General features: G+C 39.8%; 1 protein-coding gene across 1 annotated transcript; it reads left to right on the plus strand.

Moving 5' to 3' along the window:
* Window positions 1–1,005: 1,005 nt before the first annotated feature.
* Window positions 1,006–11,117, plus strand: lrrc2 (leucine rich repeat containing 2). The gene is made up of 10 exons (XM_048995373.1): window positions 1,006–1,157; window positions 2,782–2,929; window positions 3,234–3,367; window positions 4,161–4,228; window positions 4,616–4,772; window positions 6,153–6,289; window positions 8,024–8,169; window positions 8,266–8,418; window positions 8,906–9,036; window positions 9,653–11,117. Exons 2-10 carry the CDS (start codon window positions 2,793–2,795, stop codon window positions 9,700–9,702), a joined length of 1,113 nt encoding a protein of 370 aa, XP_048851330.1. The 5' UTR covers window positions 1,006–1,157; window positions 2,782–2,792; the 3' UTR covers window positions 9,703–11,117.
* Window positions 11,118–14,321: the final 3,204 nt, after the last annotated feature.

Raw genomic sequence — 14,321 nt, forward strand, 5'->3', positions numbered from 1 at the left:
GACATTATCATGCCTCTGTCGTTAACATCAGTCTGAAACACATGGGTTGATCATGTCATCAGACATTTTTGTCTGTGACAGACATTTTACATACTGTCACAACTCAGACTTGTATTTTTTGACAATCAGTTTAGTCGTATAACTAGTGAAAGTCAGTAATCGTCATTGTTGACACACCGCAGCAGAGAATGCACTACAACAAAATGTGTCCTTCACACTCAGAAAAGAATGGTAACAATTTGTACCTCTGTTTGTCGCTGGGGCTGTACCCTCAAGGATCTGCCAACTGCACCCTAGCTGTACAAGTAGGTAAGTGTACTTTTAAGACATAGAAATTGACTAAGGAACATTTCTGTACCATGGATGGTACATTAATGAGATTTGTATCTTTGGGATGTTCCTCAGAACAGTTCCTCCATTTCTGTAACTTAGAAGGTACAATTACAAGGGTACAGCGTCAGTAACAAGCAAAGGTACAAATTTTTACCCTTTTTTCTGAGAGTGTCTGCACTCAAACCATATGTGCCAAAGCAGTGGGCAGCTATTATTTTAGTGCCCAGGGGGCAGTAGATGGGGGCAGTACCTTACCCAGGGTACCTCAGTGGTGCCTTGTTGGTCAGGGACTTGAAACAGCAACCTTTCATTCCCAAGCATGCTTCCTGAGTCTTTAGGCTGCATAGTAAATGAATGAGGAACGTTTTTTGCGGGTGTTACCATTGACTAATGACACAGTTATGTAATTATCTGAAAAACAAGTCAAGTGTGAAACTTGACCTTCATGAAAATACTCAGGATCTGCGTTTAGAATAAGCCAGCAGTAAGGCTTCTTATTTGAACATTTACATTTGCGCTGTGAAACTAGCGATCTGTGTAATACACCTGTCACTCCATGCATTCCTGCATGCTCTGCTCGGTTTAGGCAAGGCAGGCTATATGTCCAGCATGCACTAACTGCAGCTCTCCCAGGGGCTTCCATCCAGGTCCTCTCATGTGATATGGTAGAGGCTGGCATGCAGCGTGTCTCCAGAGAGCAAAAATAGCAGCACAGTCATGCAGCCCAGCTAAAAGCAGATATGGCTCTAAGGAATGGCTCACTCACTGACCCTGTAAACAAGCGGGCAAAGCGGAACTCGAAGGGCGACATATTGCACCTCTAGGTAAGTCAACCTTCATACATTGTCATTTTTAAAACTCTGTTTGCATCACAGCTTCTGCTTGTGTGTTATGAAGGATGGTAATATCATTACAAAAATAAGACTGTAGATGATGTCATGTTACATGTAAGAAAATGGTATTCGAAAATTTCAAGTGTAAGTTATTCATGGGTATATCAAGATTTTTTAAAAACACTTATGGAGTTTTTTCTGTGTTAACTTTACATTATTGTAATTACAAAAATTTTATTAAGAAATGTATTTTCTTTATAAATATCACTCCCATCTCTCAAAACAGAAAACCTTTTATAATCCAAAGATAACATTGAACTAATCATGATGGGATTTCTGTTTAATTCTCATTAAATTAAAATGTCCAAGCGATAAGGGTGATTTGCATCTGTGTGTCAGCAGCTAAGTTTAGCAATGTTTTGATTTAATGACGTAACTGATCATTTTGGTACCTGCCACTTCCTGTATAGGGAGTCTGGGAGAAATGTCAGATTCATGTCTTCCAGTTCACTTGCCTATTAATTACCTAATTATTGGTTAGTTCAGGCACTAGTGTCTGGTTAAGCTCTCTCCTTACACGATGCTTGCTGACAGTTTGACAGTTTTATAGGCCAATGGATTAATTGTCTGTAGGCTTTTTTAGGTTCTCTGTGATTTGGCTTCTCTTCCCTACGAGAACGTTCTTTGTCTTAATGTTGCTGTGGCTTTAATAAACTTACGAACAACTTTGACCCCAGGACCTTTGGGGTCTTTTGTGTAGCCTACAAAATACTAGTCTATGACTGGATTGACAGCTAATGGGAAAAAGTGTTTATATGGAGCCGTGTGACCATTTGAAAACATGTCACCATTTTTAAAGATTTAGCTATGAGCAGTAACAGTAGGAGACGAAGACGAAGGATTTTATTTATTTACAAATAGTTTTATGGGGTATATCTGATCATGGGGTATTGCTTTTGTACCCTTTACCATTGTTTGATCGGCCATTTGCTGATGTCCCACTACGTAGTTTGAAGTGTCTTTGTAACTCATACAGTACATGTTACAACTGGCTTTGTTAACATTGTATGCATCTGTCGTATATAATAATGCATACCGAACTAAACAGCACGTAACGATATGCAAATAATGAGGGGATAGGGAAAAGGAGCAGAGTGACCAGGGTCTTCCGGGCTGATTTGCGTAGCCTGTCCATCAGTCCAAGATTTGGGCCCTTGCATGTTTTTCTCCATTCTCTTGGTTGCTGGTTTATGTGTATTTCTGTGTGGCTGTTTTGCTCCTGTCCCATTCCCCGTTATTCCGATAAGAAACCACTTATAGACCTTCCATCGCATGACTATATGCACTCTCACAATTTGAGGGACAAAATTATGCAAAAAAGCAATGAGTGGGAACTAATATACACAAATTAAAATGTACTAAAGTAGTCATTATCAATGTAATAGTGTATTAACAAACGTTCTTTAATATATTTCCGTGCTATATGAGCACATTAAAACACTTCCTGTTTTGTCTAATGTAACCAGCCTCTGTCGGGTGCCGAGGCACCACAGCAGGCTGCTGTTGTGCAGACCACCTGGTATTGCTGTCTCGTATATATGAGTTTTGCCTGCAGGAGTGAGGATCATGAGGGATGACACCATGCAGAATGTTCCCTTTTATGACCTCTCCGTAATCCGGAACCTGTGGGAGGGCCGAGTGAGGAAGTACAGGCAGAGGCAACGGAAGGAGCAGGAGAGGATCGAGAAGAGTGCTCTGGCAAAGTATGGGCTGCCTTCATTATCGCTAATGAGCCCCATAACCCCGGGCTGACTGCGACAGTCTCCTTCCCAGCACAGCTCAGCGTCAGATGCTGACTAAAGTAATATGCAGACAGCATCATTCTTTTAAAACTTCCACATGCTTAGGATCTAATTTTCAGGTGTTAAGAAGACCTTCATTCGAGTGCATAAAGTCCGCTACACCTGCTTAGAACGGCACATAGATTTATGTGGCTGTGCTACTGATTCTCTTTTTAGTATGAAAACCCCCCAGCACAACTAACCAGGAACTGTTATTGGTCCACAGAGTCAACCAAGAATGGCAATATCGCATAGCATGCAAGTCCATGAAACCCCCTGAGATCTCAGCACTTCAGCAATACCTGCAGAGATCCGACGGGATTTCCAATCTTCAGTTATACCAGGACACTTTTGAAGAAGGCAAGTAAAGGAGGATTTGTACCCTAAGGAGAGAAACCATTTTCTAAAAATTATACTCAGGAAATTTCTTTCGGAACCCAAGGCAAATATTAGTCATATGATATTTGTAGATTGTTAAAGTTGACACAAAATGACACAAAAATGAAAATAATATCCTCACTGACTAAAACTGGTAATGTCCCAGTTTGGACACAGCAAGGTGTGTACCACCAAATTAGTCTGTCTCTCACTGTTCCCAATCAAAGAGACAGTGTAATATTATAGAATTTCTTTCAATGTCTACGTCGTCATTACAGAAAGTAAATAAATGATCATTTCAGTTTGGCTGATTATAATGATTAACAGACCATCTGCATAGCAGAACAGCCATCAAGAAGTCTGTAATCAATTCAGTTTTATTTTCATATAGCACCATTCACAATGTCTCCCCATGGAATGTGACAAGTTTATGGCAATCTATCACTACATCATTTATATCGAATAAAATAATAAAGACTGCTGAAGCATTCCAGTCCAGTATGAATTTTTATAATTTGCAGCTTAATCAAACCAAATGTGTTTGTGATTTGTATATCAATAGATATCCCTTATAATGTATCGAAACAAAAAAATTCAACTAATGATTGCCATTAAATTTACTTCCATACTACCATAATGTCCATTAGCTGATCTTCAATATTCAGTTTTTTAGTGAAGGGTTGCAGTGATCATGGAGCCTAAAATTTTATTTATTTTTAAACCTGCTACTGCATCACTTTCTGATGGCTGCTATGCACTTTACCTTACCTTCCAGAATCTGACCAGAAGGTTGAGGTTGAAGAGAAGAGGTACATTTTTGAACTTAATGGAGAATCATGGACGGTAATTATTTCTCACATGAACTATTACTTGTACAACTAATAATAAATATATTAAATGTATAACTCCGGTTTCCCCCCACAGTCCAAAAACATACTGAGGCTAATTGGAGTTGCTAAATTTCCCGTAGGAGTGCGTGTGAGAGTGAATGGTGTGTGAGTGTGCGCTGCGATGGGCTGGCCCCCCATCCTGGGTTGTTCTCTGCCTCGTGCCCATTGCTTCCAGGATGGGCTCTGGACCCCCCCGCGACCCAGTAGGATAAGCGGTTTGGAAAATGGATGGATGGATGAAATGTATAAATATTTTTATTGTACATATTTGGCACAGAGGTTTGAACTTGACATGTTACTTGACACATCTGACTGTTGAAATCATCTGTTAAAATCACAGGAGCTGCCAGACTACATTCGGGAGATGACCTATCTACAGGAATGGCACATTAGAGGGACCAACATTCACAAGATCCCAGCTTATATTGAGGAATTCCAGGAGCTTCGTGTCCTAGAGCTCCCCAGGAATGGCATTGAAGAGCTGCCAGTGGTGCTTGGTGAATGAGATTCATCATCATACCTAATCCTTGTACTTAGCAACTCTCCTGCAATGCCATCTGATCACAATCTTCTGAGCTGTTGTAGTACAATCTGTTCTGTGTGTGTTGAGCTGTTGGAGTACAGTCTATTCATGGCGTGTTGAACTGTTATAGTACAGTCTGTTCCATGCGTGTTGAGCTGTTGGAGTACAGTCTGTTCTGTGTGTGTTGAGCTGTTATAGTACAGTCTGTTCCATGCGTTTGAGCTGTTGGAGTACAATCTGCTCAATGTGTGTTGAGCTATTATAATACCTTCTGTTCACAGTGTGTTAAGGTGTTGGAGTGCAGTCTGGTCATGGTGTGTTATCTGTTGTAGCAGAATCTTTTTACGGCATATTGAGCTGTTGGAGTACAGTCTATTCACGGTGTGTTGAGCTATTATAGTACAGTCTGTTCCATGCATGTTGAGCTGTTGTAGTACAGTCTGTTCTATGTGTGTGTAGCTATTATAATACCTTCTGTTCACAGTGTGTTAAGCTGTTGGAGTACAGTCTCTTCATGGTGTGCTGAGCTGTTATAGTACAGTCTGTTCACATTCTATTGGGCTATTGTAATACCTTCAGTTCATGGTGTGTTTAGTTGTTATAATACAGTCTGCTCATAGAGTGTTGAGATACTGGAGTACAGTTTGTTCACAGTGTGTTGAGCTGTTACAATACAATTTGCTCACAACATGTTGAGCTGTTGTAGTGTAGCCTGCCGAAGGCATGTTGAGCTGTAGTAATTTTGTCTGTTTCAGATTATTGAACAGCTGTCGTGCTACCTTTTCACAATGCTTTGTGTTGTTGTAATGTATCCTGTTTACAGTTTATTTAGCTGTATGCATATGGAACAATTATATAAATACCCATTTGTCCCAAGGAAAACCCCCAAAACCAAGCAGAAGGATACCTGCACTGTAAAGATAGACTTATTAATTATGAAGCATTTTGCATTTCCTTAGCAAAACTGCAAAGCAGAGGGTTTGTTTTTCCCATAGATTCATTTAAGTTAAAGCATTACGTACCTTTATGTGTTTATATGTAAATTATGAGTTGTTTTATTACCTGCTTGCCAGATGATGCCCAGCTGGAAAGGGAATGAGGTCTTTGCAGTGCCCTATCCAGGGAGAACCATGTGGGGAATGAATGGATCAGGCAGTATCTGGAAATCTGCCCATTTCAGTACAGACTGAAATCTTAAAATGGCCATTTTTGGTTACCTGACTGTCCTTGACAAACCCAACAGCCCCTCTCCACCTCTGCACAATTAATCTTATTAAAATAAGCTTTTCAGAAGTGACATAGTGTGACATTGTGAATCCAGTACTGGCTCACTCATTCCCATCTGTTTTAACAGGCAAACTGAGTAACCTGAGAGAGCTAAATGTCAGCTATAACAAGCTGTCAAACATCCCCCCAGAACTGGGGGACTGCGAGAACCTGGAGAAACTGGAATTAATTGCTAACCTGGACCTCAAGGAACTACCTTTTGAGGTAAAGAGTGCTATTCGCTGTCTTCTAATTGCCTGAAAATTAATAATTGTGAGAATCTTATTACAGACCCAGGGCAGTATTTCCGTAATGAAAATGATACACAAGAAATACGTGTGTTCCTGTTAGTTAGACAGAGGCACCTGACAGCAAGGACTGAGAAATACCCAAAGAAAATATTATTTTTATGAAATAAGATAAAATGTGCTCAAGGCTTCTGTAAGCTGGCCAGATAAAATGTTTGCAGATCAAGCAAAAACATTCACTGTCATTCTTACCCCTCACTTCCCAGCCATCATAGCCAATCAGAGCAGTGCTGGTCATGAAGTCACCCAATCCCAGCCCTGGCTTATTTGTTTAATGCCTACTAATGTGCTACATTAGTTTTGATGTATCTTTATATTTTATGCATCTGAGAACTGCTGAGATAGGCAAAATAACATTATTAAAAACACTATCAGCAAGGATTATAAGGAATACATTCGTTGCCTTACGGCATATTGCAGTTTCAGTCCTTTTTGAAGGGCTGTCTTTCTTAACTGTGTGTGGTAGGATATTGACCCATCGTTCAAGAATAAATCCTCCATCTTTACAGATGTAGGAGATAGAATTTAACTTCACACTGTACCCCAGAACTACCCAGACAACTGGTTGGTTGAAACAAAATCACGGTCTGGATTTGTACTTTCCGGACCTGAAATTTCCACCTTTGTTCCCAGGCTGAATGTTCAGACATGGTCACTGGATTGTTCATTGACAGTATCTGGCTTCATCCTACTATACACAAACCCCCTTTTGAATTTGTTTAGCAGTATGCATGAGGGAATTCTTGCCTTGGAATATTATAACACCATGAGGGAACATGCATGCAGAGCAGTTACTGGGCGTGATGACCCCTATGAACTGGCAACCCATAATGTAATAGGATCTACCATCGTGCTCCACAACTGGAAACAGACATTATGGGATGTTGGTTATCAGTAAAACTGTATGCTGGAAAAAGGTGAAAGGCTCTTCCGACCGTATGACCTTTTTTGCTGAGTTCATTCTCCGTCAGTCATGCACCTTTGTGCATTAGCTTTGAATACAGATGACAACCTTTAAGAGCAAACCTGATTAAATTTTCTGGGCAATTTTCAGGCTATAATTTAGTGATATTTGTCACCTATTAAGTGTCTGTCTCACAGACTCCCTGCCACTTAGCTTTGAATGGCGATCACTGTTGCTCTTTGCAGATTCTGTTTGTCTGTGTTTGGTATATATTGTCATGGTGTTTGAGATTGTTCACCTTGAGTCATTAAATAATCTTGCAGGTTTGTGTCTAAAGCACTTTCAGTTTGGACAATAACTATTTGGCCTCTTTGGATCTCGGTTGCCTCATGTTATTTAAAAACGTACATAATTGTCCTATCTTGTTTATAACTGACATAAACTGCTACTTGACATTCAATCTAATATGACCTCCTTTGTGGCTGAATTTGTAACTGTGATTAAGCTCCTTCAAAGGTCTGCTATTTTTGTTTCTGTGTACATTAGAATTATACTCTACAACTTGACTGCATTAAAAGATATTCAGAGATTTCCATTAGTTATGTTACAGTAAATTGCAATTACATGTGAGATCCGCGCCTTGTTATGATTAATACAGACGTCTGAAGGTTTCACTCTTCTAAATGGTGGCTGGAGTGGTGTGTAAGATGGGATCAGGCAATGCTAAAGCAGTGTTTTTCTTTTCAGCTCAGCAATCTGAAGAAGCTGACATATTTGGATATATCAGGTAATAACTTCTGTAGCGTGCCTGTCTGTGTGCTCCGCATGTCCAGCCTGCAGTGGCTGGACCTCAGTAACAACCTCCTGACTGACCTGCCAGAGGACATCGACAGGTGGGACCACCCACAGTGTCTGCATCTGTGCCATGCATTGAACACGCATTTCGTCACGTCGTCGCTCATCTGTGTCTTCTTAAATTGTTATTTTAGGTTAGAAGAACTGAGCTCACTCTTCCTACATAAGAACACGTTGACGTACCTGCCAATGTCTCTGGCTAATGTAGCTTCTCTCAGGATGATAGTGGTCAGCGGGGATCAGCTGACATGCTACCCCTCACGGCTTTCGGAGAACCCTGCCATTAAGTAAGTGTCCGCAGGTTCTTTTTCAGCAGGTACCCTCAAGTGGCTGGGCCTCAGGTTCTGGGTCTGGAGGAGCGTAGTGGTGGAACCTTACTGTCCCTTGGTAGGGGCTCCTCAGCTTATGAGTGATGTGATAATGGACCACAGCTGGGAATAGTGAAAATGTACAGACCTTGGGGTTCCTGAGAGGTGTGTGTGTGTGGGGGGTGGGGAGGGGCCTAGAAGCTGTAAACAGCCAATCATCAGGGAGAACTGTCACTCTCCTGGTTAGTTCCTGTGTACCCTCATTTAATGCTACCCCTGTGACCTTTTTTATTATGGGATGCACTCTGGATGTGCTGTCTTTTGTACACGACTAACAGAGGCGTTTTAGCACATCCCGGATAACTGGGCAGCGCCTGCTTGTATTTAACACCGAAATTCCACTGACACTGACAAAAACAATAGATGCATTCCAGGTTTTCCGAAGGAAAATCCTCCCTTCTTACAGATTTATCAACCTTTATGACAATCCCGTTGATTCTAACGAGGCCGACAAGCAGAAACCACGACCGAAGGACGACGAGCAGCAACACGAGAAGGACTTCATGCAGACTTACATCGAAACCCTGAAGGAGAGAGGTAAACATGACTAATGGTATAGCGTGTGACGTGTGTAATATTCGTGATGTTCATCTTGCAGCTTCTGTCCTCTCAAGTAATTATATATTTTAGTTCAGTGCAAATGCACAGCACGTGTTTTACAGCTTTTGCCTTACAGGTAGTATGATAATGGACTAATTAAAAATGAACATGCATTTTATAGGCCATCAACAATTGCAGATGTAATCAGGTAGACAAGATGACTGACTGCAGAAACTGAAGAGATTTTACCTGTTTAATGAATTATATCTATAGACTGTGATGTGTTCTGCTCTGTTAATCTCCCGGTGTTCAGAGGTGTTCAAAGGTGTCAAGCAATTAAAACTCTCAAAATTGTACTAGAAGCCATCCTTCGAAATGATCATATTTCAGAACTCCAGTAATTTCAGTAATTCTCACAGTATCTTCCTCTTAGACGATTAAATAACAGAAAAGTTCCCTGAAAGCCAACAGCTCTATTATGACTGAGAGTACTGTTTGGATCTCGCTTACAAATTCTGATCTTTCCAGAAGGATGATCTTCTGCAACACAGGGAGGCTGACAATTAACAATGAAAACTTATCTTGCGCTTACATGTTTTTACTTACATTGCAGAAACGACGCCGCAGTATACTACCAAGGTGTCCCTGAGCTGCCATCTATAATGCGTATCTATGGAAAGCTGAGGATGATGGGAGATTGGTATGACACCTGTGTCCACTTTTTACAGTCAGACTGCAGAAATTAGCATATGTGCACTAATGCATTGTTATAAAATAGACATCCTGTAATTATAAATGCCATTAAATTAATATTAACACAGAACTTTTTGAAAAATGTATTGGACATGTAAAGGTTTTTATAAAGTAAAATGTATTTTTGTTTGATGAAAAACCAATATGCAATTAGATGTATGATGCATATCAGTTCAGTACTTGAATTCCTTACTTATCTGGCACAGTTAGACAAAACGGGATATTTAAACATTTAAACTATTTTAAAGCTGAGTAAAGTCCAATGAAAATTGGGCCTCAAAGAGCACAATTATAGATATAGGACTAAACAGTCTCACCATCACCCTGAAAAGGGGACAAGATGCGTAAAATCAGCTGTATGTGAACCATACATCTAGATTACGGCTCCTGAAAACCAGTCACGCATTTATATAGGATGAGTGAACAGATAAATGGTGTAGGGAGTGTGTCAGTCAAATATCCACAGCTGTTAAATTAAGCACTATTAAAGGCTTATTGACTGGTATTTTAAAGCAGGGATGCTGTAAAAAGGCTGACATTCCCAGTCACCACAAACTGCTTAGAAATACCATCTCTGCCATTCCTCAGTCAGATAGCAGACAGATGCAGCTCTATAGGATCCTCACCTTAGCCACCTTAACAATGTGAATGCATCTGTTTCTGCATTCCCCAAAGAGAGCATGTAAGCATTTTCTGAGATGCTACTATAGAAAATTGCTCCCTATTTGTATAAAACCACCATTCCGAAAGCCTTGGAAAATTCAGTCAATGATTTATTTCATGTCTCCAAAATGACTCAGTTTCTGGTTTTAACTAAACTCTTCAACTTTGACCAGCGATTATATAGCAAACCATGTTAATACATCACTCATGATCTTCTGGGGCTATGATTCATTTAAGCTTTATAATAACATATATAGCTATGCTGGATTTACAGAATTTGCAGCATTTCCTATCGGTTTCTGAAAATGAAGTTGTAAAACATTTGTAAAAAGATTTATAGCAGAGCACTAGCAGAGCAAGTGCATCATGAAGGGACGTCTAAACAGAGAGAAATACTAAATGTTTGAGGCAGTTGCTGTTTTGATGTGACCAAATGTTGGTTGATGTGTAATAGTGAAATGTTTTACTCACCAGGCTTGTTTTTACAACACGAACATTATATTTGAATGCCTGAGTGTGTAGTTACAGAAATTCTTTGTGTAGCTTGCGAGTTTTTGTTTTTTTTAATTATAACGTGATCTAATACATTTTGCACCACTTTTCTGTAATTTTTCTGTGTTTTATTTTTGAAAATAAAATCGCACATTTTTGCTTACCTTAAATATATTATTAACTCCATTTATTTATTTATGTATTTCCCTTTTTTTGCGGATATTTACCTTTCTGAAATAAAAAGCATGGATGAAAGAAAATGCATGTTACATGAAGGTTTAAACTCTGTAACATTTACAAATAAAATATAAAGACCTGATACAGTACAGAAATACTTGAAGACACATGGCATTTAGACCAAAAGACCTAAAATTTCTGTTTGGGGGAAAAATACTATTTTTCACATTACAGCTAAATCACAATAACACTAATATTGACAATCATGCAATCCACTTCTGGTTCAAATTGTTTCACATGCTTGGAGTATTTTTGTCCAAGTTACCTTGCAAAACCTTATTTTGCATCTAACTGAATAACAACTATACATAACTGCCATCCAGGACAAGATGAGGGAACATAATTAGAGCATGTCAACAAATCTGATGGACGATGTCACCCCCTTTCCCACATTACTTTTGGAAACTGGATTATACAAACAGGCCCAGAGAATTGTGCAGTACATAGATGCGTTTTGTTTACTAAGCTGATATCCCAATTTAACATTTAAAAATTACATTTCATACACTTCTTAAACACACAGCTCAACTCTGCTGCGCTTCAAACCAAGCTGTGTATAGACATTTGTCAATAATGTAATTTTTAATCATAGACAGCAGAGTGGCCCCTCACCTTGTAGTTTTGAATGCCACACTCACTGTACGTGTGGTGTTGTAATGTTCTCCGTATTTAAAATTACACGATCAGGCAAATTCGTCTCCTTATCTTGAATGTTGTATCTCTACAGGATGTCCCAGTGTCTCCAGTAAAGTGTCCTGTTCTTCCTTGGATAGACACCAGGCTTCACCACTAACCTGTGTCAGATAAACATCTGCAGAAAATTGGTGGATATTTGAAAATGCCACTAGAACATCAATTAGTCAGTATGGGCAGCAAGCGAAGGACACCTTCCTGACCAACAGGGAAAAGGACATGATGACCAGTGGTAGCAACACTGCTCCGTTTTAGTAAGAGCCTTAGATGCATCATTGAAGAGTGTTCCTGTGGCTGGTATTTTAGGAAATGTACTACAGCTACACACTGCCCTCTAGAAATAACAAGCTGCTTCTGCTGAAGTCAGGGAAGCACACAGGGAACATTTGGTTGTCATAGGTACCAGGCAAAACACAATTTGTGCAATGCGGTACTCTGATGGGGAAGGTCTTACATTTTTTATATGTATAAAAACAAGACGGATCTGTAACTATAGTGACAGGCTTTGGGATCTATTAAGCTATACGTCCATAAGAAATGGCAGGGGCTGGGAGGAGCTCGTTTAAATGATTGCATTGTGATCCATTTTTAACAGAGATTAAGCTGAGATGATATAAACCCACTTGATTACATTTGATTGTCTAAATACATAATTCACGTAAACGAGGTGCTTGGTATAAATGCTAAATCAGTTATCTGATATGTTTACTTATAGCAGGAATGAAGCACTAAAATGCAAATGCATTGTCAGCATTGTCACAAATAATCTTCAATATATCATAATTATTGAGTTATGTTATCTTTCAGAAAATCAGAATATAGCTAGATGTTGACCTGCGGAGGCATTTAATTTCATCCCCTTGGAATATTTATGATATTATTGACAAAACCACAAACTTCACAAATTTATAAGCCATGTACTATGGATATAACACTTATTTAGTAATATCATTTCTGTAATAAGAGGCAACAGGGTGTCTGATCTGTCAACATCGTAGCTTCACATTTGCAGGGTGAATCCCATCGACAGACAGACCTGCAGTGTGTGCATTTTTTCTTTTTTCCCTCTGTTTGTGTTCATTCCCTCCAGGTACCTCGGTCTCCTCCCACAGTCCATAAAACATGCAGCTATGTAAACTAATGAGCTAGCATGTCCCTGTCATAGACCGTGGAACAGGTCCCCAGCCTCGTGCTCGGTGCATCCAAGCTGAGTCTCCAGGTTCAAACCTGTAATATTCAAATTGAAGCCTTATTTGCACAAGAACAGGGACATTGGAATGTGGTCGTTCGTGCGTATGCCATCTTGGGCTCCTTTGGAAAGCATACACAAATATATAGGTAAGAGCAAAGCCTGGGGTCAGAGAACAAGGTCAGCCATTCATCCCGAACCCCTGCACCTTCCGATAACACGTACAGAGGCCTGCTCCACTGAGCCACAAACCAGCCCCAAATTCAGCCAGATACTAAGGAATGAAACCAGGGCAAAGCATGTGCTCTATCACTAAGTTACATCCACCACAAAATACTGGGTAAGCAGTTGAGGGTGGCTGGATTTGTGCAAAAACTGCTCAAATGGTCATAATCAGTGTACATAGGCTGAGAGAGTATCTCATTCACACTGGATGTGACAGTGGCTCACTGGCTGGTATTGTTGTTTCATACCTGCAATGTCAGTGGTTTGAATCGTGTCACTGGAGAAGACACTTTATCCCTATGCAGTGCAGGATGCTTCCTGCAGTCTGAAGATGTGTAGTTAGGCAAATTGGCATCATAGTTTGTGTGTGTGGCCTGAGGTGGACTGGCACCCCGCCTAGGGTGTACCCCAGCCTTGTGTCCGGCTCTTGGCTCCAGGTAACCATGATCAAGAAAAGTGGTCAGAATGTCAATATGAACTATTTTTTCCTACGATTAGCTTACTTTCCTAAGATTAGTTTAGTGGCTTGGTAAAGAAGTGTAATTCTAAACTCTATATAAAAAGCAAAATAGACTATACATATAATTTCCCGTAATTGCTTCAGAATGGTAGCCAATTCAGTTCTTTTTTTTTCAGATGACTTAACATTCCCACCATTTAAAATGTTTGATGTTGTTCCCTAAAAATGTCAATCCTCCTTGGGACAGGTAGGATGGAAAACAATAAATGAATATAGATACCTCATTGTTATTTAGATGCTTTAGCTGTTAACATTTGCAAAATCTCATGTTACTGTTCTGGAATGAATAGAACATAATTGTGACCTTGCATGAAAGGAGACTGTCAAACAAGATGGATGTGTGGCACACATTATTGGACAACTGACGAAAAAAAGCAAAATACTAAAACACATTCCACATGACCAAAATGATTATGGTTTGGGAAAACTTCTCTCGCTGCTAAGTGTCTTTTAGTTTGTTTTAATAAATCACCCGTCACGCTTACATGGCAGTTCTAACAATCCATGGGT

This window comes from Brienomyrus brachyistius, chromosome 2, assembly GCF_023856365.1.
Source record: "Brienomyrus brachyistius isolate T26 chromosome 2, BBRACH_0.4, whole genome shotgun sequence".
Lineage (NCBI taxonomy): Eukaryota > Metazoa > Chordata > Actinopteri > Osteoglossiformes > Mormyridae > Brienomyrus > Brienomyrus brachyistius.